The 25,541-nt window shown below is 38.1% G+C and overlaps 1 protein-coding gene across 2 annotated transcripts; it reads right to left on the minus strand.

The window, feature by feature from the left end:
- Nucleotides 1–2,655: 2,655 nt before the first annotated feature.
- siah1 (siah E3 ubiquitin protein ligase 1) lies at nucleotides 2,656–23,887 on the minus strand. Of its 2 annotated transcripts, none has more exons than XM_051869672.1 (3): nucleotides 23,630–23,887; nucleotides 10,624–10,680; nucleotides 2,656–4,719 (listed from the first exon to the last, which is right to left on the minus strand). In XM_051869672.1, the coding sequence occupies exons 2-3, from the start codon at nucleotides 10,631–10,633 to the stop codon at nucleotides 3,869–3,871; spliced, it is 861 nt and encodes a 286-aa protein (XP_051725632.1). In that variant the 5' UTR covers nucleotides 10,634–10,680; nucleotides 23,630–23,887; the 3' UTR covers nucleotides 2,656–3,868. The 2 variants fall into 2 exon arrangements, with proteins under 2 accessions (XP_051725632.1, XP_051725631.1); XM_051869671.1 differs by lacking the exon at nucleotides 23,630–23,887 and adding an exon at nucleotides 14,821–15,664.
- Nucleotides 23,888–25,541: the final 1,654 nt, after the last annotated feature.

The raw sequence follows: 25,541 nt of genomic DNA on the forward strand, positions 1-25,541 counted from the left end.
GGTTGCACCCTTTGAGGTGATGATCATAGAATAGCATACCGGTAGTATAGTCTTACTAGTTAGATTAGCAGTTTGCAAATATTTAGACACTTCAGATTAATAAATATGATTTTTCCATAATTTTACATTTATAATTTAAAAAATAAAAATTGTCACTTTAGCAGTGCACATTCTTCTACCAGGACTGCTGAAATGACTCATCTTGACAACTAAACCATATATTGTTGTATTTGTAGTTGTCATGCACATGATATTTGATATGCTATACTGCAAACAAAGCTGACATTTTACCTACTTTTGGGAGTTATAAACGGTTAATGCGTTCTTGTTCTTGATGACTTTAATACCTGCATGACAGCTCTGGCCTGAAAACAGAAGGCATGTTTGGAAATGTCATAAGATGTAGACTAACCACTTTCACTGGAGTCTGTCGGTTCAACATAAAGGGTAGAGATTTGTGAGAAGCACTATTTTTCACACATTGTTCTCGAAACAACCTGTTTCAAAGCTAAAATGTGTATCCACACATCTAGCTAGAGGCTATTTGTAAGTTGCTCTCCCCAAAATGAATAAATGCTGTTTGAGCATCCCGACCAGCAACATTGGCTCAACCAATGACATTAGTTTGGGGTTGGACTAGGTTTGTCAACCAATGGAAGACCGTGAAATGTTGCACAAAGCTGAAAATCATTTTGCAACTTCTTTTGATGACATAAGCCACACAGAATCGACATTTCAGCATTCAATGTTGAGTGAAAATCCTCCCAGGATGTTCATTAGACCAATTTTGCGTTTGCAAACAGCGATGACCTTTTTTTTTGTGGGCGGAGCCTACCTCGTGGCAGAAAATTGACAGTTCTGCAGTAGCAGTCTATGGAAGCCACGGCATAAAAGAATTGAAAAAGTTAATTTCAAGTTTATATCTCACAATTCTTACTTTATTTCTCACAGTACTTAGGAGAAACGGAATTGTGAGATATACTTGTTATTCTGTCTTTTTTTCCTCAGAACTGCAAGTTTGTATTCTGCAATTCTGACTTTTTTTCCCCTCAGAATTGTGATATAAATTCACAATTGCGAATTATAAAGTCCGAACTGGGAGATATAAACACGCAAATGCAAGAATTGGGAAATGTTATACGCTATGTTTAAAAGTTATGTAAAATGTTAAAGGTTTAAATATTCTTTTATGCTGAAAGTGCTATGCATGTATGTCCCCTATGAACTGCATATGTGAATATTATGTAGACTTACTGCTTACAACAAATTCATGCTTTAATAGTAGACTAATCATTGCAGGTTTCATCAGTCCAGTCTGTGACTTGAAACAAACGTCTGCGTTTAACTTCAAAGGGCGTCTTCATCGATGGTATTCTATAAAAATGAAGACTATATCTTTTGCGTTCCGATTCTGACATCCAAAGGCACAACAAAACATTTTTCTCTTATTCTGTGGATTTTGCACATTTTCCTCCACTTGTTACCGCTATTTTTCTGCCACCACTATGCGCGCATAGCTGCAAGTGACGTAACTGTGACGTCTGCTCCAAATTGGTCTATACATTACACATTAATTCTGATCTTAATAGTACCATAAAAAGAAACATAATACAACAATTACTGCCCACTTTGTCAGCAGTCTTAGTTCCGTAAGTGTTTTACCTATTCATTTTCTCCATTAAGATTTCAAAATATTCCTAAAAATTGTAAGGAATGAATCACCTAGTGTACTTTAAACTTTAAAATCAGGAAAAAAAAAAGGTTTTGGAGAATCAAACAAAAACACAAACTTAAAAGATGCAGTAAGCAATTTCTGAGAAACTCGGATTGGAACGACACTTGTAGCCAAGCAGCAGTAGGAGGCGTGTCCACTCATGATGGAGGAGGAGAGAGAGTGAGCAAGATAGAGAGTTGAAGAAAGACTGTAGAAAGAGAGATGGCTGAGATACATTACAAAAAGAGAAGGTCAGAGGAATATCACTGAACAAAGAAGGGTTATGATCAAGCAAGAGCTTTAGCACCCATGTTAATATTAGAAAAGCTTTCCAGCGTTGGAAGGCCTAAAAACAGTTTGCGTTGGTTTTGCCATGTTCCACAGAACCAAGATATGCTGTTGTTGTAATGCTAGCTATAGCAGGACAGTTGACTTTCATTTTTTGTCTGGAGCTGGTGTGCTGCTGGCGACTATCAAACTGCTTCTTTTATATACTGTTATGTACTGAATGCAAATTTTTTTGTTCCTTTATGTTGTTCGCTCGTCAATTTAACTTTATTTTTTGCAAAGCATCATTTTGCTTCGCTTCAGCTTCAGTGTATTTTGGGGGTGGCGCAATGAAGGGAGGGGTGTGTTTGTTTGGGTTGATTTAAAATGTCAACAGTGTTTCGCAGAAATCGCTTAATGCACCTTTAATTTCTATTGAGAAAATTAACTGTGCAGCCCATGAAGCACTGCATGACAATCAAATAAAAACAGTTGAAAGGTTAAAAAGCAAGTATCTCTCACGCTAACAGACAATGCAAAGTATTAATGAAAAAACATCGAGTTGGTAGAACACTTGTTTGCTTCACCCATTCTCACCTATTAGGTGGAGGGGAAACCAAAAGAAGCCATCATCACCATCAGTTGCAGCTTAGAATGAGGAGTGAGAAAATGGGTATGAAAAAGATAGATTTATTTACTGGCAAAATAGAACAAAACAAACAATAAAACAAATAAAATTAGAGATCAGGACTAGCAACAGTACAATGTATCCACAGAGATGTTTGGCTTTGCTTCACCCTATCCTTGCAAAAAACAGAAATACAGACATACAAAGAACAACAGCAACAAAATTATTGACTTACAAAAAGAGAAAAAGAAGACATTGAGGTCTTCTGAAGAACAACACTATCTACAAACACTGAAGATTAGCCACAAGGTTACAACAGCCTTTTTCATTCCATTTTCTTATAAGTCATTACAAAATGATAATTATGACAATAATCTCATTATAATAACTGTATTAATTGCCCCCGTTCCTAGCCTGATATTCAGTGCAGTGTTTACTCCACTGTTTGTAATGGAGGGCTTCCATCTCAGGCAACAAAACTTAAGATCTCATGCATACACTGCACAACTTGAATCAAGCTGTTAAGAGTTTGATATTTAAAAAAAAAAAAAAAAAAAAAAGAAGTGTGGCATTGACAGACAGAAACTTGACTATTTTTACAACCTGGCTTGATGTGCATGTGCCAAGTTATGAAACTATCCCTTCAAAAACAAACAGGAGAAACACTGCAGTGATAGGCAGAAACAAACAAGAACTCTAAAATGAAATCTTAACTTGGGGTGGGGAAGACACAAAACAAAACCTAATATTTTAACAAACGTTAGTGTTTCATCTGAACTGAAATGTAAAACTTCTTGGGAAACAAAACAGGATGAAAAAAAATTGCTCTAAGGGTTGCACCTTTTGAGCAAACCCACCTCAGAATTGATCAGTATTCCCAACCGCCATCCAGCTCGGCGTGCTGTTCCTCAAACCCTTGTTCCAAGTGCCACATTTGCAAATGTCCATTCCACAAACGTGGCTTTCCTATACCTTCAAGGGCAATGAATGTTGCTCTCAAAAATGTAGAATACATTAATTATTTAATTTATATAATATTGTAGCATAAAACTGAGAACCCAGGAGTAAAGTCTGGTCGGACGTGCCAAGCTCCAACCAATAACAGTTTTTTTTTATGACTACTTGGAACGTACAACAGCAAAAAGTTCCCTAGGATAGCTACTCCCCCGTCCCCCAAGCACAACTCAAGGTATCCTGCGGTGTTCTGAAATGTCTGGTTTCATGTGTGTATGTGTTCAAGTATGCACAGCTGTTAGTCCTCAGCACATGGATATGGTGACATTGATGCCCAGGTTGCCATTCTCCGCAAACAGCTGAGCAATGGAGGTGTCAAACACCAGGCAGTCACTGTTCATGATGGCGGTGGCAATGCCCTCATGGATGGAACGTGGCGTCGCCTCCCAGGTGAGCCGCCGCCGATGGCCATTTAACTCCAGCCGGTAGGCGAAGTTTTCCGCCTGTTTTCGTGTGCCGATCAGCTGCACGATGGCAAAGAACTGCTGGTGGCCGTCGTATTTCTCCTGCTTCTCTAACACGAGCATAAAATGGAAGCCGAAGCACGACTGCATCATGACCCAGTCCACTGCCCCAGGCAAGTTGATGTCTGTGGCCAGGAAGACAATATCCTCACCTTGTAGCGTGGTTATGGACTTGTGCTGGTGCAGCAAGTGAGGCATGACGGCATCGAGAGATCCCTGCCACTTGCAGGAGGCGCCAGGACAGGGGCAAGAGTATGGCCGGAATTCACAAAGCTCCTCGTGTTCAGCCTTGTCTGTGTGCGGAAGGGTAACTTCGCAGCCTGATGAGGCGTACTTGCAAGGGAAAAGCACCGAGTTGGCCACTTTCTCCATGGCCAAATTGCGAATTGACCCAAGTGGGCCTCTGCAGGTAGGGCAGCAGGTGAGTTTGGGCCGGCAGTTGCTACAAACCAAATGCCCGCTCTGGCACTGCAGGATGGGCGGCAGCACATAGTCAAAACAAACCGGGCACTCAAACAGGCTGGCGAGGTCACTGTTGGATGCGGTGGTGCCCGACAAGTTTGGGACGCGCTGAGAAGGGGGACACTTAGAGGTTCCTGTGGGCAGCGCTGTGGCAGTCTGGCGACTCATTTCTAAAAAAAAAAGGAGATAAAGAAAAGAGTTAGCTTAGCAAACAGACAACCACAAAGAAATGGAGGTGCAAGCATTTACAAGAAACATCCAAGACCAGCTAAGCAACTGCATTATGCATGACTGCAGAGATCAGCTGGCATCTAATGCACTGATCTGAGCACTTCTGCTTCCTGAACATAAAGTAGACATTTCAGAATGTAGCCTCAGGGTAAAATGTACACATTTCTGCTGATTCAACCAGTATGAAATCCAAATAGAGCGATGAAAAAGTCTCAACAGTGGTATGAGCCAGGAAATGCCTGTTCTCCCCGAGTGGCTCAGAGATATAGCCATCTAGTGCCACCGATAAGTCAGACAAGGGCCTCAGGGGAAGACTCAGGGCAGCTATTTCTGGCATTAATAAAATGCACAGATCTTCACGCCTCGCTATTTTTTATTTTTTTTTTTTTAAAGCCAGACATGGAGAGTGGACTCAGAAGGCCAGAGCGCATGTCTGCTGCAAGAGTGTTCCTATGGCAACAAGCTGCACTGAGAAGTGTGAATGTGTATGGGATGACCTGTGGAGAGAAGTATAGGACTTGGGATGTATTCTTTCCAGATTCATGACAAAAGGAATGGTGTGACCCAGCTGTAACACCCGACTGCTATATATATCCTACATCCAGACATCAGTTAATAGGAAGCACAAGAGCAACTGTAAATCAGGACTGGGAGCAAATGAAAAAGACTGATTACAGATTTAACACAGACATCAATTAAGTGAGGAATAAAGAGACTACAGAACAAAGGAGCAGTGTGGCAGGATCAGAGCACAGTAAATCGTCTCATGTAGAGGAATAAGGACAGTGCCAGAAAGGAGGGTGGGGGTGTGGATAGACGGCGAGCTGTGCGTGTATGTAGGTGGCTTAGAATCTGCTAGTAAACACATCTGCTCTGATAAAGCCAAGTATTTTTAGCCCCCTCACCGAGCAGCTCTCAGAGTATAACAACTCAGGCCAAAATTAGCCCAACACCATGTCCCCAATGCCTTTCAAGCCTTGCAGTCAAAGATCAAGGGATTAGAAATTACAAAAAAAAACAACAACAACAAAAAAAAAAAACAGATAAACGTTTGTTTCCAATTGTATCACTGCAAAGCATATATATGGATTCTTAACGTAATTTACACGTTCCTGGATCAACATCCTTTGGTCTTGGAACATCACCTCTATCAACCAATCAGAAGTCTCAGATTTTAGGAGAAGGGTTAACCTTAGGTCCTAGAACAATAATAAATGATGCAGGAACATGTTTTACAATATCATTTGACAGATGTTTATATCCAAAGTGACAGTACATTCAAGATATACATTTTTGTAAGTTCATAAGAATCAAATCCAAATCCCAGAAGAGCCCCCAAACTGTACACATTTAAAAAAAAAACAATTTACAGGTGACTGGTCAACATATTTCAGCTGTCTAATCCTGGTCCTGGAGGACCACTGTTCTGCAGAGTTTAACTCCAACCACAATTAAACACACCTGAACCCACTATTCAAGGTCTTCAGGACTAGTAGAAACTTCAGGCAGGTGTATTGGGGCAGGTTGAAGCTAAACTCTGTAGGACGTTGGCCCTCCAGGAGCACGACTGGACAGACTTGGCTTTTGTTGAGATGCGTATTCATATCTAGAGCAGATGTCACCGATACAATGAGAGAAGCAATGACAGTCCGTCTGCTTGAAGTTTAGCTAAAGATACAGTAAGCCAACCCTCCCACCAAAAAACAGTCTGAGCAACTGTTGGCTGTTGTACACTTCTGTTACAACAGTGCTGGTCCATTAAGCGGAGGTTTTAACGACAGCTGAAGTGATGCATGTGTCTCACTAAGAGAAAAAACAAACTGTAAATTCATTTACGTTGAAAGGGAAGGGAAAGGAATAAGGAAAAGGTTTAGTCAAGTTTAGAGTTATAGTTTGAGAGATAGTGCTTGATTTGTGAGAAAGGATTATTTATGGACATTGACTTTTGTAAGTTGTGGTTGGCAGGCAAAATATCCTACTTCTGCCAAAGCTAAATATCAACTCATCAGAAATCTGTTTCTTGAGGGGTAACAGAGAAGAAGCATTCCAAAGAAGCATGTTTAAACATCATGTTCATCTGTCTCTTGAATGGTCTTATCTTAACCTTCAAAGTAATGAGCAAGAGTAAGTGTCAATCATTAAATCAATGCAAATGCTAAAAAAAGCTTTATGTCCAGTATGGGTTACTCTTTAGGCAACCTATAATGTGAAATCACGGTGGTTTGCAATTTGTTTCTCTTTTTAGCCCACTGTGCCAAGAGTAGTTTCCCTACACATTTTTCATGAGTCTAGAAAGCACTCTGTAGAAAAATTATATGCCACATAAATAGTAGATTTGGGAAAAAAAAAAAAAAAAAAGTTGACTTCAATAAGGATTTGTTTAAAACGCTGGAAGAAAGCAGAGCATGGTAAGAGCCCTTGTGGAATTGCTGAATTTTCTATTTGTAAAGTTCTTCGTCTGGGAATCAAAAGGTGGTGTGCGGTGTGTCTCTTTTCTCCAGCAGTGCTGAGCTGATGTCAGTGGAAAGTTTGCAGTCCATCAGATATAACAGGAAATCCTGTAACCCCAGAGGAAGTGGTTAGAGCAGACTCGTTGTCAGGTCTTCTAATGGAGTTAGGAAGACGGAACAGAAGGCATTGTGACTAGTTTGCGCTGAATAAGCTGGAATAAATGCTGTAATATCCAAGACTTATTTTGTGTCTCAGGTAGACAGTTAAGCCAGGTAACTTTAATATATCAGATTAATGGAGCCTCAGCAAAAACATCAACATTAATGCTGAGGGTAACATTAGAATTAGTGCTGAGCTGAGTCCAAGCATGGCAGTTGGACAAGTCCAAGGACCAAAATAAACTAAGCAAGTATGAACAAAAAGCTACGTAAGGTCAACAAAAGTAGCTACTTAAAACACATCTGATTTAATGCCACAATTGAAAGCATTATCACCTAAAAAAAAAAAACCTATATTATGTACAATGGTACTACTTGCTTCTAATGCTTTGGCCAAGAATTTGCAACTGTGTTTGCAAACTTGCATCCGGTATGTTTCTGTAATCTTTGTCTAAAGAATATTGTGGGTCCAGAGTTCAAGCCAACCCAATACTAAGACCTACTGAGTGAACAAACTTCTGATCACAAGCATCTCCACGGAGTCTGGCATCAGATCACATTATTAATGTACATGATACAACACCAAGTGAGAGTTCAGTAAAGCTTGGATTAGCCGACCAATTTTTGCAATTACATCACCATCTATCTGTGAAGCTATAAATGCATATTAGATAATTGTGATTCTCACCTTTCAAAGTTTTGCATAGATAAAGTGAGAGTTCTAAAGAGAGACCTCTAGCTTAAAATATCTTAAAATATTTTTAAAAACTTCATTACTTCAGTAAAAGAAATGCTAGTAAAACAATTAAGACTACATATGAAAAAAAGATTCATAGGTAGAAAATTTAACTTGAACAACAATTCTAATCAAAGTTTTGAATCTTATAATTTCTATTTAAATTTAACTATGAAATTGGTCCAAACATGATTATTTGCAAGTTAAGGTACTGCAAGATGTTAACCTCAAACAGAGTCATTTTCAATGACATCATAAAATGTGTGTGAGGGGGAAAGTGCCATTCTAAGTCTTGGTTAAAAAAAAAAAAAAAAAAAAACCACCACCACAATACCACACCATGCAGCAGGAAACAAAAAGCACAAATCTCTGGAGTAATCTCTCATCTCCAAGTCAAGACAGCCACATCTAATTCTAATGTTTGCTGTTGAATTCTTGCAATCGAATTCTAATATGAAAACTGCAACCTAAGGCCCCGTTTACACTAGTGCGTTTTCGTTTTAAAACGTGTAAGTTTTGCTATTTTTACGCCTGTCGTTTACACTACACCGGCATTTTCGATCCTCGAAAATGGAGACTTTCATAAACGCTGCAGACCCTGTTTTAGAACTAATTTGGCCGATTTCAAAACACTGCGTCAGGAAGCTTCGGAGCATTATGAATCAGCGGTTCGGAGCGCCAAAGTCAGATGATTTCAGCAGTTTGACGAATCATGATTCAATACACTGATTCATAATGCTCCGAAGCTTCCTGAAGCAGTGCTTTGAAATCGGCCATCACTATATAAGTTGTTATTTTGTTTTTTTGGCGCACCAAAAATATTCTCGTCGCTTTATAATATTAATATTGAACCACTGTACTCACATGAACTGATTTAAATATGTTTTTAGTACAAATAATGGATCTTGAGAGAGGAAATGTCATTGCTGGCTATGGAGGCCTCACTGAGCCATCGGATTTCAACAAAAATATCTTAATTTGTGTTCCGAAGATTAAAGAAGGTCTTACGGGCGTGGAACGGCATGAGGGTGAGTAATAAATGACATTATTTTCCTTTATGGGTGAACTAACCCTTTAAACACTCGAATACAAAAATGTACTCAATGTATATCTGAGCTAAAATATAACTGCATTTTTTGAATACACATTAATATTTTAAACTCTCAAAAATTCTATATTTTAATTGATGTAACACTGCATACAACCTCAATAAAAAAACCTGATTAAAATGAAGAAGCAAGAATTAGAAAAATACGGAAAAAATATACAGAAACAATTTCATGGTAATAAAATATATTCATAATGTGAAATGAAAGAGTTGATCTTCCTGCATCTTGTTTACACAGTACAAAGTTACATAACTAACCTCTGCTTCAAATATCTACATTAATTAAACACTTGAATACAATTTCTTACAATGCAGCACTTTGTAAAGCAAGAGGCATAATATAACATCATTTGCAGCTGTACAAACTGATGGTAGCAGCAATTAACAGTGTACTTCAATACATAAAAAGGGTTAGCAAATTCAAGTTTTATTAAACTCTTGCAGTTTTATCAGGTACAGTAATGATGTGGTCTGATGCCAGACTCCATGGAGAAGTTTGTGGTCAAGAGCTTTGTTCACTCAGTAGGTGTTACCATTGGATTTAGCCTTGCTGCAGTCTCTGTAATGTGGTTAGTGGTCTGCAACATTTTGTAATGGGAATTAGTTTTATTCCTGAGATCTGAAGTCAGTACTCAAAATGGATAATAAAAGCTTTGTGGGTTATTAAGATTTATGATTAAAATTTGACTAGCTCTTTCACTTTCTTTATGAGGTTTATATGTGCCATGGAAACAAGCTTGTACAGTACACATGTATGACTGCAGAAGGGGTTTGTGGGATATATTCTGGGATACGTTCCAATAAAATGAACTGCTTTTGGTCTAGTTTCATTTGTAAACAGTGCTCTGGAACACAGTTCTCTGGAAGAAGTCCTTCTAGAATTGATGAAAGGCACAGACAAAAGGTTTAGTATTCAAGGTTCTGGTGGATGAAGCGATTAAGGCCAAGGAGATGGTAGGGTGATGTGGCCCAGCAGGGACAGTTTTGGTAGAGATGGGTCACTCTGCAATGTCTAGTGGTTCTGTCTGTGGTAACAGGCTTAGAGGGAATGGGAGTTTGATGGTACAGATCTGTCCTGCTATTCCAGATGGTGACTATGAGTGAATACTGGCACAAACTCTTATCATTTATCTTTCCTCAGATATTTCTCTGTTTTCTCCAGTGAGAAGCCTTACACATCCCCATGAATTCAAGCTGAACTAAACATCAGCTGAACATGAATTGAAGCATCACAGCCAAGAAATACCCAACCCCGTTGCAAGTTTCAACGAACCGACATTTTCAAAGGCCTACACATTGGCAGAGGACTCTACTTGGATTACCTAAACATTGTGAGTTCTGTTACTGTATTTTTAGAACATGCAGTGAGAACATAAAACTGAATACTTGCCTTCGTCCATATGATTCCCAAGTACGTCTTTCTTTTTTCCTTGAAATGTGTGGACCTCTGGAAAGAGAGAGAAGATTTGTTAGTTTTGTAACAGACAATGAAAAAAGTCTAGATCTATGCATGTTTTCCAACTTAAGAGTTCATTTGCAAAAACCGATAAACGCCACTTTATTAAAAAAAAAAAAAAAAAAAAAAAAACTGACTCCTGTCCGTTATTCTCCACATATAGCACGTTCTGAACCCTAAATATGTTGTCAGAAAAGCAGAGTTCACGTTTTACAGCAGAAACCGACATGCGCCCTTGTTGTTTGTGTATAGAAACCGATAAGCCCGTTTTGGCGAATCATGCTGAATTGTCTTCATGCTGGCCCCTTGGTTGTCCTTTTGCGTTTGTGTGTGTGTATGCGCGTTTAATATATGAAAAAAAAACATACTTTCAATGAACTTTTGTAAGTTACCTGTATTTTTTGGAGTTATTATTACTTAAATCAAAATAACCCAACTGCAGTTTGATTGATATTACTTGGAATGCACAATAAAAAAAAACTAATTCTCACAAAATAATTTGTGAGAATTAATAAAAACAGAGATATCTGTTTTTGCAAATGAACTCTTCAACTGCTTTCCTGGTTTATGTTATAGCTGAAATGGTTTGGGGGTTTTTTTCCCACGAAGAATAATGACGGGTGAAATCAAGTCTCACAGCTTGCTTATTGTGTAACATAAAAGTATTTCCATGTTGTTTAAGTGTCATTAAGCTCCCACACCAACTAAACTATTTAAGTGTTACAAATCATCCTTATCAACAAAGCAGAAAGAATTTCTAAACACCAATAGCAACTGTACAATACATTATGATAACAGAAGAGTCAATGAAGTCTGGAACAATACAGGTACAAAACAAGTAGAACAGATAATTCTTCATACCGTGAAGACACACCCATCTAACCGAACCTCTTTTTAGCGCCCCTATGAATATAAATAGGGCTGGGCGGTATACAGAGTTTGTACGATATAATCAATATATTTTTTATAAATGATACAGAATAAGGCAATACCGTTTATATCAATATACAGTAGTTTGGTATTATGAGCACATCTGAAAAATAGCGGAGGCCACAGAATGAGCTGCTGTGGGGAAAGTGCATAATCTAAATTGTCCTAAACATGAGATATGCTTTATATTAAAAATAACTTGAAGACGTGTATAGTTCAATGCAGCTTGCCCTGTCTTCATAACATTAAGGTAGAACCACTGTAGTCACATGGACTATTTTAACGATGTTTTATAATACCTTTCTGGACCTCAAAAGGTGCAATGACGTTGCTACCTATGTGTGGTTCAGAAACCCTAGGATTTCATAAAAAATATCTTGTGTTCCAAAGACGCACAATTTTTTTGCAAATATGGCCGCAGAGTGAACAGACTTTCCTTGAAAGGGACTTTGATATCGCCCAGGCCTAAATACCTTTTCATATCTTTTCTAATGTGAAGCCTGTTAAAGCAGATGCTCAGGGTGGGCAGGACTAATGCAGAGCACAATACCGGTTGGGCTTCACATTGATTTCTCCATATTAGGCCTTGCTTCAATATTTCATCAGAAGCCATTCAGAATGGAAGGTCGATCAATATGCATTAAAGTATCTGGTGAAATTATTCAGCAGATTAGGTGGTGTAGAAGTCCAAATCTGGCAGATGGTCAATAGCATGGATCAGCATGACCAAAAGCCAACAGGGACTTAAAAGCTGAAAACTCAATTTTGTTTTGATATCAACATTTGTAATTGACTTAGCTGCTAGAATGAGAACATCAGATAAGGTTATGAATCCTTTCACAAGTCATATAGTGATCGATCTAAATCTCAGGACCAATTCTATGTCATACAGAAAACTAATGCAGTCATTAAGCCACCAGCAAAAAGCTTTGGCCCGAGGGAAGAAAAAAAAAAAATTTAAATGTGAGATGTGGGAAAGAAATAAAAATGTATTGTGGGTAGTTGATAAATGGACATGCATATTTTTTTGAGAATTTTAGGTTAAAATTTATATTTATTGTAGAGGATTCTTGTAAGGGAAAGTGTATGCTCTCTCTCTCTCTATAAATAACATTTAGACAAATGTCATCAAGGAGATCCAATAAACATAATTCTATGTCTTTTTAAAAAAATAAATACATTTCATTAATTTAATGAAATTCTAGCTATTCAGTTACTGGAGAGGCTTTCCTTGTGTCTCAAAATTGCATAATGAAATTGAGAATTTGAAATTGGTAATGAAATGCTAATTATTATTTAGCATTATTTACAGATGTAAATATATTTTTTACATATGCTTAATACTTATAAAGGGACAATAAAATCACGTAATGTCGATTACCCATGTACAAGCCACAGAAACGCACGATCCTCCAGTCTGTGAGTCATAGTTCCCTGAACAGGCAGACAAGTCACAGCCTGCCCTCACTGTACCGTCCCCCCCCCTTTAGTGTTCAACCCTCCACACATACCCAAAAACAATCCTAGTATGCACTACTACAGTACTAACAGATTGAACAGAAAAGCACAGCTGATTACAAGACACTGGAACAATGCACACAGTAGGTCTGATGACAGCTCTATTGAGGTTACGCTTCTATGCCATAGACTCAAACTATGACTAGACCACAAACACACGTACATAGACAAAGAAAATAAAAATCAAGGATGGGAGGGTTCTCAGCTATTTATAACAGAGAAAAGAAACTCATCAGTGTTGTCTCTCAAAACAGACAGTCTTTTTGGTCCATACAATTAAAGTCAATGGGGAACAATTGGGGCTGGTTCGAATACCATTTTTTGAGCTTCGAAGCTCGGTAGTATTCAGCACTGAATATTAGAAGCTTCGGCGGGAGGGGCCTGAAGATATTCTTCTCTCTATTAAAGGCACGTGTAACGAGTAGAAATATAGTGTGGCCCCTTTAAGAGCTGCGCGCTGCCGGTTGAACTGTGTCGAACGACTCGAGCACCGCATGTATGCGGGTTATTTCTGTTTTTCTGTCGCCATTTAAAGTTATTATCTTTATTAAGTAACGCTGTGGATGGCATAACATTTGCGAAGGACTGTTAGACGAGTTTCATGGGGAATAAAGCGCCAGTTGTGAAATGTCAATCGGCTCTGTGAAGTCTGTCTGGTACCATTAATTCAAGCTAAGTGAGCTAACGTTATCCCTATTTGCTCCGTAGACAACGCGTTACAGCAGGAATCTCTGTGTGTCTGTCTGCCTGTTTGCATTTTGATTATGTCGAGAACACGTTCAGAATTAATAAACTTTTAATAAAATACAGAACAGCACGAGCCGGAAGCGGTGCGCCTCACGCGGGCAGGGCTTATATGCTTCGAGAACGGACACTACACTAGTGATATAAAACACAGGTCTGTTAAGAGCAATACTTTTAATAAAGTAGCCTAACATATTTCTGGCAAACAAATCACTCCCAAATCAGAAATTACTGACACAGGCAATTTAAATAAAAGCAGAACAAAAAATAAATGAACGAACGCTAATAAATAAAGAACACGCCGTCCCAGTAAAATCTCACGTTTGAGTTAACAAGCTCCTATTTTTCGCAGTAGATTCATTTAGACTGATAATAATGGGTAAAAAGGCTAATATATCTTGTTTCTATGACAAAGCAGCGCAGCTTAACCCAAAATACGAGTTCATGCAGTTGTACGCTTCAGACAGAGAATACTCCAGTTGCAGGGAACACATTAGTAGGCTAAGAAGCAAATATATTTAAGTATAACAAGGTTGGGTTCCTTAAACTGTCCATCATATTAAAAATGGCTAGGTTATATAAGATAATTGTTAAAAAAAAAAAAAAAAAAAAAAAAAAGTGTATTTCACCAGATTTTATAGTGTAAACATTCAAACGCGAATAACAACCGTTTCGCGAGGGGGAGGCCAGATGTGCAAAAAAAAAACAAAAAAACAAAATTCGAATCCCAAAATTGAAAATCGAATACCAACCTACCAAACGAATATTCTGGTCCAGCCCTAGGAACAATGTTGTTTATGAACTCCATTGACTTTCATTATATGGACAAAAACAGTTTTTGGCCAACTTTAACACAGTAAATGAGAGACGAAAGAAATGGCCTTCCTCTCACAGGTGAGTTAGTGGTGGAAGTAAACAATGAGAGCATGTTTCTGTTACCTTTAGTTTTGCTAGCAGTTCGGGCCGCTATGCAAGAGAAGAGCTTGAGCACCCCCTTCCATGAGTACACAGGCTGTAGTCTAACAGTAGCAGACATGGGGAGCAGATTGACTCTTCATCGTGCTCTTTCCATAAAAACAAAAGGTCCCATAAGACAGGGTCCCTCCTTTCCTGTTTCACTCTCGTTTTCCTATAATCTTATTCGAATAGCCGTGATAGACAGAAACACAGCTCCAACAGGTCACCCAGGGCCACTGTAAGGTATCCCCACCCCAAACCCCCCAAAGGAGGAAGGGATGAGTCCCGAACACACTCGCACAATTTGCGTAATTCCAGCAGCCTTCCCTTAAAGTGGAGAGCAGGACATTTGCTTTTTTAAAGACTTTCGCTTCAGTAAAGAATAGTCCAGGATGAGCAAAGAAATTTGGTCAAGCGGAAAGTGAGGGGGAAAAAAAAAAAAAAAAAAAAAAAAAACGTATTTGATGTAATCTAGGAATGTTACACAAGTAGATCCAGTTTCCAGCGCCTGAAAGGAGACTTAAGTAGCAATCCCAGGAAAGAGGGAAAAACTAAAAAACAGGGTTAAGGAGTCACGTTGATAGGCTTTTCCTCCCTTTAAAAGCACATTCCAGGACTCGTTTGAGAGAGACCACTCCCAGGACTTTCGGAGTACCCCGTCAGCTTTCCAAGTGAAGAAAACGGAGAAGCAAGAAACATGCTGTTGCACAGAGGAGCAAACTCTCAGAACGACCGCAGAAATAAGGAGAGTCCCGCCTGCACCGTCACCACTGTTGCCTGTGGGTTGAGGAGTCAAATGTCAGTCTGAAGTCAGCATGCTCTCTCCCGCTCTCTCTGAGGACGAGGAGGAGTGGGACCGGTTCATGGGCCCAGCCGTGTCAGATTACACAGCTCCTCCTCCTGCCGCTGCCTCTATTCATGTCGTCCAGACAAAGAGACTTTACAGCATGGCACGTCTATGACAGCCGGCAACTTAAACAAAACCCTCCACAATTACACACGCTACTCATAAACGGCACTAACAAAACCACAAATGCAGAGAAAGAAAGCTTTATGGGCACTTTAATGTATTTGAACATAGAGAGAACGTGGCACATTACAACAAATCCAATATCGCCAGTCTTAACTGCTATAAAGAAGCTCAGAGTGTAGAGCCACATCATATACCACTAAGTATCGCCTCTCACCACTACCCAAAATACCCCAGCACATGCCCACATGCTTAGAATGCAGCTGATTAAAACAATCTGACCTTTCCGCTCTTGAAACTGACATTAAAGGTACAGACGATGGCCTCATATCAACGTTTCAGTGTGACACTACAGGGCTCTGACCGTCTCGTGTGACCTTTGCTCCCTCACCTTCGTCAAAACATGATCTGTAGATTTAACTAGTGATAACATGACAACCAAAACATTAAATTCCACAATGCTGTGCTCATGAGACCTCTTATTAAAATCCTTGCCATTATAGTCACAACAAATGGTGTTCTTCAGACAGTCTTTTCCTATTTATGTAAAAACATCTGTTAATCATAGAGCTGTTAAAAACAATGGACTTACAAAAGAAATGAAAGCCTTTGAAATTATAAAAGACCATTTGCCAAGTCTTTTGTTCCAGTGTTGCTACATTATCATTTGAAAGGGCAGATGTGAGGGGTCACGCATGTAAAATGGGTTTTGCCCAGTCCTGCCTCATGTACAGTGTGACTGAAACACCTGCAGGCATCCTGCACTGTGGTAAATGTTCTTTTTGAAATTTATAACCAGTTTGTCTACACGGATTCAAGGAAAAACATCTTGCCATGTGGGGGAAAAACCCCAAAACAAAACACAAATCAAGTCTTGCATGATAAAACAGGAAAAATCTGTTAAACATCTTTTCACATAAGAAAGAATGGCTTCTTGACTTGACTTTTGATATTCAACAGTGCTTTTGATCTGCCTGCATTGACACTATTCTTTAAGAGATGCTGTGCAGCCAAACAATGTACCAGTTATCAATGTAAAGCTGCTTTGACACAATCTACATTGTAAAAAGCGCTATATAAATAAAGGTGACTTGACTTGACTTGACTTGACTTCTTGCATGTTGGTTATAAATGCATCAACTGGTAGTCACTATTAAATCAAGAATTAATACAAAAGAAATGTAATACTCATTCAATATACCTTTTACATTTTTCTTCTTCATTACCATATCACAAAGTATTAATTTTAATTCAGAAACGGAAAACAGCTCACAGAAAATGTGTAGTCATCTTCTGAATTCAATGACACATTTTAAACACTGCCAGAAGTCAGTGACTGTCTGATCTGCATCTTATGTATTTGAGTAAAATAATATATAAATAAAATAAAATATATCCAGTATGATAAAAAGTATCATTTAAAAAAACGCAAACTGTACCCCCAGATCAAAACTCCAGCCTGAAGACAAAAAATATAAGAACTCATATGCTTCCTTGACAAGACAATTAAAGTTGAACACACCATGTGCTCCACACTGCCCCCATGGGCCCAGATCATATGATGACAGCAGGATGTTTTGTTAATGGTACAAATCTCCAATCATCGAAGGACAAGCACTTGTAAACAAAAGGGCTGAGGGCAGGGCAGAGATTCTGCCCAGTATTTCCATCTACATGAGGGCTTAGACATGATATTTCCATGGAGGTCATTATGCTCAGGTAGAGTAAACACCAGAGCTCCTCTAAACTATAGCTGGGATGCAAAACAAGTTTCCAGTGGAAAATAATTTAGAATAAAAAAAAAAAAAAAAAAAGAAAGAAAGAAAGTGAAACACACAATCATCAATACAGTTGTTTTGCATGAGAAACAGCTTTTGCCTTTACTAAGTCTGTCTAAACAGATGGCCTTACACACTCCAAGAGCATTGTAAACACATGCACTGACAGCAGGACATCCACAGCCGTATTTTGCATATAAGTGGTGTGAATACAAACACCATAGATAATCAACAGGCATACAATAAGCAAAATTGAAATGCTCTCAGACAGACAGCCCTCAAAGTCAAAAAGGTTTCATCCTCCACAGCCTTACAATTAATATATTATGCATTACTATGACCATCTTCAACATGACGCTCATCTAGGGGGTGGGCGATATGACCTAGGGCTGCACGATAATAGTTAAACTGGTAATCACAATTATTCTATCAAAAAGGGTAATGTAATAATGGCCATTTTGCACATTCTTTACCAACCTACACTCCACAAAAAAGGCCTATAGGTGGCACAGACTTCATTTAACCAACTATGATAACTTCATTAGATGGTTCTATTCGCTTGCAAATGAGACAAACCATATATTATATTATATTATATTATATTATATTATATTATAACAACAGGAACAAAAAAACTAATTACAAGCAATAGGATAAAAAAAAAAAAAATAATAAAAAAAAGCTACAAAGACAAATTAAATAGATCTACTTGAAAAAGTTAAAATACTAGATAGGCCTATAGAAATAAATTGGGCTAAAAACACTGCATAGTCTTCACTGTGTAAATTAAATATAAATTTATGCTTATTAAAGTTACATAAGTGATTCAATCAACAGCAATGAGATGGTTTGATTACCATTAATGACAAAGGCAGCAACAGATAGCCTATATTAGGCTACAATGCGTAAATACACATGCGCTTTTTTCTAAACTTTTTACGTTCACTTAATAAACAAATGTGCTTACGAGGAAACTCACAAAGATAGCATTTTGACACATAAGTGTGTGTGTATTTGACTGTTCAAGCCCAATAAGGTGCCAAAAAGAACTCAATTCAGTACTCACACACTGTATGAGCAGCAGCTTCATGTGTGCATTTCAGGTGTGTATGCTCAGAAACCATCTCTCAGACAGCGTATACTATATGAGTCCTCTTTCGCTCCTTATTGTGCTTGAATGGTTTAAAATCACTTATTTTTAAACCACACAGCTTGAAAACCACTCAAATAAGCTTTCATGATGGAACAGCACGGCAACATAATGTGAGCACAACCGTGATAGAGACGATAGTCCAAAATTTCTACCGGTATAACGCCCACCCCTACGCTCATCTTCAATTAGGCCACTCACTTCAAAAGTGAAACAGAAGCTACACCTGAAGACAAACAGGGGGAAATGAAGCATACCATGCACACTTCATTAGCGATTCTATCCCATCCATTATCTCTTGCTCGTCTCAAAGAGATCTTCTCAATGGACAGAGTCCATTAGAGCTCTATCCTGTAACTCTATATACAGCAAGAGCTCTGGGCAGGGGCTGCTAATGTAACTAGCAGCTATAACCATTAAATTGCTGTGGGCACTCTGGATAAACAATAAGGTATTTTGTGTATTTGTGTAGTCATTTACACTTACGCAAGAGGGTTTGAGTCTTTGTTTAGCATGAAAATTCAAGAGCTATCATACTCAGTCATACTGTATTAGCACTAATACACTAATAACACCCAATCTCGATGATGTATGACCAAGCAGGAAGAGTTTCACAGTCCACAAATGCATGTATGTTACGGTGTTAAAAAGCAGACTTTAACTTCTCCAGATGCATAAATGACACAAACCAAACTCATCAGCATGTTCTGTGCTCTGTCGCAAGGCAGAATCTGAGAGCCAAGCAAATCTCATACAAAAAGTAGTTAAAATAAAAATAACAGTATCTAAACAAACAAAAGCACAATTCATGGCTCAACGCAAAGGATTTTTTCTACTGGCCCAGTGGTTCAAATTTTTACTTGCTCTGCCAAATTTCTCACTGGTCCCACTGCCACCACAAAATAAGGTTATTATGACACCAAAAACTACTAGCCTAACTCACTTAAATTTCAAATATTGTTACAGACAAGTAAACTGTCAGTAATTTAATTATTTCTTATTTATCCTTATTAAAGTTACAAAAGTTATCCAGTCAAGAGTGAGTTTTTTTTTTTTTTTCTTTGTCCTTTGTTGTTTGATTAACATTAAAAACAGACAGCAGGTTTATTAGGCTGCCGTTACTTTTCTCAACTGTTTACGTTCACTCAAAGGGTTAGTTCACCCAAAAAAATACATTTCTGTCATTAAGTACTCACCCTCATGTCATTCCAAACCAGTAAGACCTTCGTTTAATCTTTGGAACACAAATTAAGATATTTTTGAAGAAATCTTTTTTAAAGAAATTTTCTTTAATCCTCAAAAGAAAGCAACAAAATTACCACATTCAAGGTCCAGAAAAGTAGTAAAAACATCGTTAAAATAGTCAATATGAATACAGTGGTTCAACTTTAATGCTATGAAGCGACAAGAATACTTTTTGTGCGCAAAAACTAAACAAAAATAACGACTTTATTCAACAGATTTGTCTCTCCCGTCAGTCTAGTACGCAGTTGACACAGTGAATGCAGTTCAGCACTTCCGTGTTTACGTCCGAACGCCGGCTCAGTATTGGCTGACTCCTGCGTCAGCATCACACACATGCCTCATGCTGCTCATGTGAACAGCGTCTGCCAATACTGACGTATAACCTGGAAGCGCTGCAACGTAAATAGCATAGGAGAATGACAGGGGAGAGACCAATTTGTTCAATAAAGTCCTTATTTTTGTTTTGTTTTTGCGCACAAAAAGTATTCTCATCACTTTATAACATTAAGGTTGAACTACTGTAGTCACATTGACTATTTTAACGTTGTTTTTACTACTTCTCTGGACCTTGAATGTGGTAATTTTGTTGCTTTCTATTGAGGATTAAAAAAACTCTCTGGATTTCATCAAAAAATATCTTAATTTGTGTTCTGAAGATGAATGAAGGTCTTACGGGTTTGGAACGACACGAGGGTGAGTAATTAATGACAGAAATGTCATTTTTGGGTGAACTAACCCTTTAAGACATAACAGACTATGTTTATGAGGATACTTGCCAATACAAGCATTTTGATATTATTTTGTATTAATATGTTCAAGCAAAAGAAGACATGAAAGAGAACTCAATTTTGTACTCGCTGTGTTAAAAATTGTGTGCGCAACACACAGCCAAAGCATGTGCCCAAAAAGTAGTGCATAGGTGGCAATTTATGTTTTTGCCAGTGGGTGCCAACAAACCCACCCACCCCCACAATGAGAAACGCACATACATCTTTTTCTCTTTATTTATTTATTTATTTATTAATTTATTTTTTATTGGAAACAAATACATTACCAACCACATTTACACACATCTTTATTCACCTCTGTTTCCATGAGCAAATGATAACTGGGCTAAACAAGTTGACAAATGCCCCTTAAAAAATGTTAATATGCTGATTACTCAATGAGTTGTGCTTGATGAATTTATTACACAAAAGTTATTTGTGTCTCGCAAAGAGAAACACACAGACTGCAAATACATCACTAACCAAACAAAAACACATTTTCATACACATATTCTTTCCATAAGTATTGTCACGAGTCGCTCTCTCACCGACCTGATGATTTTAGATTTTTTTAAATTACTTAAAATGCTATTTATCATCGTGCAAAAAACAGAAAGCACAAGCTTTTGTGTCAGGCTCTTATGTTGTAACACTGAATATAATGGTAGAATAGTATTACAACCCGCTGGGACCCAATGTGAGATCCACCAATCATAGAGGTTCCTGAATCGTAATCGTTTTTTTTGGTTGGTTAAAATGAATGGAGCATATCTCGTGTTTTTCTGTGGGTGTTTGGCCATGTTGGGATTGGTGCTTATGCTGTAGTGATTATTCAGTAGACATATTGGTAGCAACAAGGGGATAAAGAAAACAGTGGTCTGTGTGTAAGCAAGTAGAAGAGGTAGAAGAGAGATGCAATGGTATAGAGTGTGAAATGGTCGATCCCTGCTCTTTACTCCTGTTTCAGCTATTATAAACAGGGTCAGGTTACCGCACCATTACCCCGAGTCTGTGGAGTCTAACTCTAAAAGACAGATGTAATTTCTGTGGGGGAGCGACCAAGTTCATCTGACCAAGTGATACTGCAAGTGATGGTGCAGCTGCCCCATAAAGACAGGTTGAAAACACAAGAGTCACAATAAAATAACGCCAGTCATTGACTGAAATGATCAATGACTGGCGTTATTTCTCAACCACAATTTATTAGGCAAATATTCATTTTCAGAATACAGAAACGAGTAGAGATAGACTGATAAATGGTTTGATGATTTTTTTAAACCAATATTTAGTCTTTTCTGCTTTAATAGTTATATTGGAGACTCCAATAAATGTTAACAAGACACTGTTAACATTTAGACTGAAAATGTGACCATTTAGACTGAAAAACAACTTATGGCCTTCTGAAGATCTCACTAAAGAGCACAAATCTCTGCATAAACAAACAATCAATAACTTTGTGATGAATACTCCATAACATGATTCTCTGAGTAGAAAGAGGAGGATTGCATTTCCACACACAGAAACACAAATGCGTCCCAAAGACAAGGCAGAAGGGTTTATACATTTAACCTTATGCGTTGTGAGTTAAGTTGATATCCATTTAGGCTTTTGATAAACACAGCCCTGGACAATCAACCAATCAATGATCAATCCAATAGAGATGTCAATCTGCAAATAAACAGTAATCTTTCTGTGATATCTCATCTAAATAAGTACCCTGAAGGTTCTCTTAAAATATTTGTTTATTTTATGCTGTAAAATATCAAGTCTGTGGTAACACTCCATTGTTTATAACAACCTAACCTTTCTAAAGATAGTACAATAAGGTTAGTTACAGAAGGGATTTGACCCTCTCCTATCTAGCTATTGCTTCAACCAACTGCAACTTAACCTCACTTACTGTAATCGATAGGGGAGGTGCTTAAATGGATCTTTAAGGATGAAGAACAACGAAAACAGTACAGCTCAATTCAGTAGCAACAACGATGCTAGCAAAACACCTCCATGGCAAATCGCAGTCGCTTTGTAAACAAAACGGAGTGATGATCCAGATGCCAAGTTCAAGGTGTCTGCGAGCGGGGAAGCTTAAAATAAATCCCGTGTGTAGCAAAGACTGGCATTCATGACATTAAGCTTCTTTAGGTCTCAAAGCAATCACATGCACATGCACATCTGATGATTTTACTGTAACATCTTTGAGAGAGTCGTGTCGAGACTCAACGCCAAGTGTCGGTTGATGGTTAGCTTTATGGATGTTTTCCTTAGAACTTCTAAATCATCATCATCATCATTACAGGTTATACTGAGTTTATATACAGGTTCCTGCTGACCCAGCTAACCCCGTCTCCGTGTACATGTGTATATAATGTCAGGCTCCTTTCGCAGAGATTAATACAGTATCTGTCAGTCAAGCCATCTCTCTTACGGTTAGAAATAGTCCAGTATGATTCAATGTCAATTAACGAGGCCTCAAGCTTAGAACTAAAATGAGACACAAATAGCATGTCTGCATGCATGCATCCGATTGTTAACATTGGAAAGAACTTCAATGGTTATATTACATTTCATTTCATCTCATTAACAGAGTGTCTCACTTAGTACAAGCATTGAGAGAGCTAGCAAAGCCGGGCTAATAATGGCTACATGGAGCAAATCTCAGCGTTTAAGAGAATAAAAAAAAACATTTTAGGATTGGCTACGAACCACACCAGGAACCTTAGTGTGTTAACAGAAAAATGGATCAAATGAAAGGTGTTTTGATGAGGAACACAGTAAAGGGGTTGATAGCATGGTCGGCTAGCCGCTTTTTGAGCTAGCTAGCTCGCTAAAATCAACAACAGAGCCATTATCCTCGAATGAGGGATTTAAGCACTACACTTACCCCTGGAAAAATATCCTTCTGCGGCCAAACGTAACAATTAAAAAAATAATCCACCGCACGTAGGTCCTAGCTCCTCGTCCGTTAATCGTTTGTATGTTTGTGTTTCCACATTCGCTAAAAGGAGACGCTGCTGTCGCCCGGCAGTCTCGGTGTCGCGCACTGACTGAAGCTGTTGAAATATACCGTATTTTTTTCACGGGAGCGGCGCTACAAGTCTACGTGAACGCGCTTCAGCCACATGAACGCGGGAAGAAGAACAACGTTGGGTCAACAACAGACTAGTAATGGGATGTCCGTCTCATTTCTACGAATCGGTTCTTTCGAACAGTTCATCTCGAAGAACCGGTTCAGAAAACCGTTTCAACACAGCAACACGTGGTCCCTGTTTACTTTAAAATGTTCGAATAAAACCACATGCGTCGCTTTTTATTATATTTTTAAATCACGTTTCATTTTTATGCGTTATATTAATGTTAAGTTGTTGCGACAATGATTCAGCAAGATAACGTCATATAATTTGCATTTAAATTGCAAAATGTAAATCTCTCGGATGAAAAGCCTGGATGTTTTGATACAATACTATTTATTAAAACCAAGGCTGTTTCGTAGGCCTGTGTTAATAAAGCGATCACCATTAAGGTTATAAACATATTTCCAGCACGTTTTATTATATTTCTGTAAATGTTTTAGCCCCATCAATAGGTTTGAATGATCTTTTATCAGTTTACCGATTCGCTCATCAGTTCTTGAACGAATCGTTCGTGTCAGTTCTGAAAATAGTTTATTTAAAAAGATCCTATTCAAAGGAGAACCTCGCTTCGACAGAAAAAAGATATTTGTCTACTTGAGAAGACTAGCAGACAGTGCTGATGGTTTATAAATGTGCAATGAACTGGACAGGATTTCTATGGATTAGCCTACATAATGGTAACAATAAGCCCACTTGAGCACTTGTGTTATTAAGGTGTGTGTCAGTGATTTAAATAGCATGTGACGTCACGTGCTGTAATTAAGCAAATAGTTCCTTTTCCCATGCCTGTCTATTTTTACTGTCTGACTTCTTAAAGTTTCTTAAATTATTTATTGATGGAGGACTCCTGAGAGTTCCCTGTCTAGAATTAACAGAGATACCTTTACCTGTCATTTGGTAGCCTACTACTGCAAAGTGTCCTATTGTATTACTGATTATCACAATAATGTGTTCTACGTGTCACTTCTCATGAACAGACAGTGGTTTAGTGCAATTAACAGCTGCTGTTTGTCTTATAAGACATGGAAAATTGTGCCCACCTTTTATACTCCACTGAACACTAAAGAAATAATATTACTGTAAAGAAAATTCCTTTAATAAAACTCAACACTGCAGTGCAACTGTTACTGACTTTTTTGTAATTTATATATTGGGTAAATTCAGCTAAATTGGACCGCTACAGTGACTTCAATGTTAAAAAGTAGCACAATTTATCTGAATTCACCATTATAAATATAATATGAACAAATGGTAACACTTTAGTTTAGGGTCCAATTCTCACTATTAACCACTTACTATTAGCATCAGTGTTGCGGGAAAGTTCCTTTTAAAAGTAATGCAATGCAATATTGCCTTACTCCCTAAAAAGTAACTAATTGCATTAGTTTTTATGTAAAGTAATGCATTACGTTACTTTTGTGTTACTTTTACTCATCTGGGCTGGCTTTGCTTGTTTGTTTTTAATAACAATATATATATATATATATATGTATGTATGTATATGGCAAATGCCCTTTCACACCGAAAGTGAAATGAATAAGCCTCTGACTGAAGGAAATGCAAATTCACGACTGTACAGTAGAGGGCACAGCTCAAACAAACCTTTCAGCTGTGCTGAGTGCAGAAGAAGAAAGTTCAACACTCTTACTTACATAGGATAAT

Source organism: Ctenopharyngodon idella, chromosome 18 (assembly GCF_019924925.1).
Source record: "Ctenopharyngodon idella isolate HZGC_01 chromosome 18, HZGC01, whole genome shotgun sequence".
Lineage (NCBI taxonomy): Eukaryota > Metazoa > Chordata > Actinopteri > Cypriniformes > Xenocyprididae > Ctenopharyngodon > Ctenopharyngodon idella.

Excerpts from the sequence above, each read along its gene's own strand:
- siah1 (XM_051869671.1), bottom strand. The coding sequence starts at position 14,917 with ATGTCTGCTACTGTTAGACTACAGCCTGTGTACTCATGGAAGGGGGTG. Across the intron at positions 10,681-14,820 it reads AACTGCTAGCAAAACTAAAG|AGGTCCACACATTTCAAGGA; the intron begins GTAACAGAAACA and ends CTCTCTTTCCAG. Across the intron at positions 4,720-10,623 it reads TGGGAATCATATGGACGAAG|AAATGAGTCGCCAGACTGCC; the intron begins GCAAGTATTCAG and ends TTTTTTTTTTAG.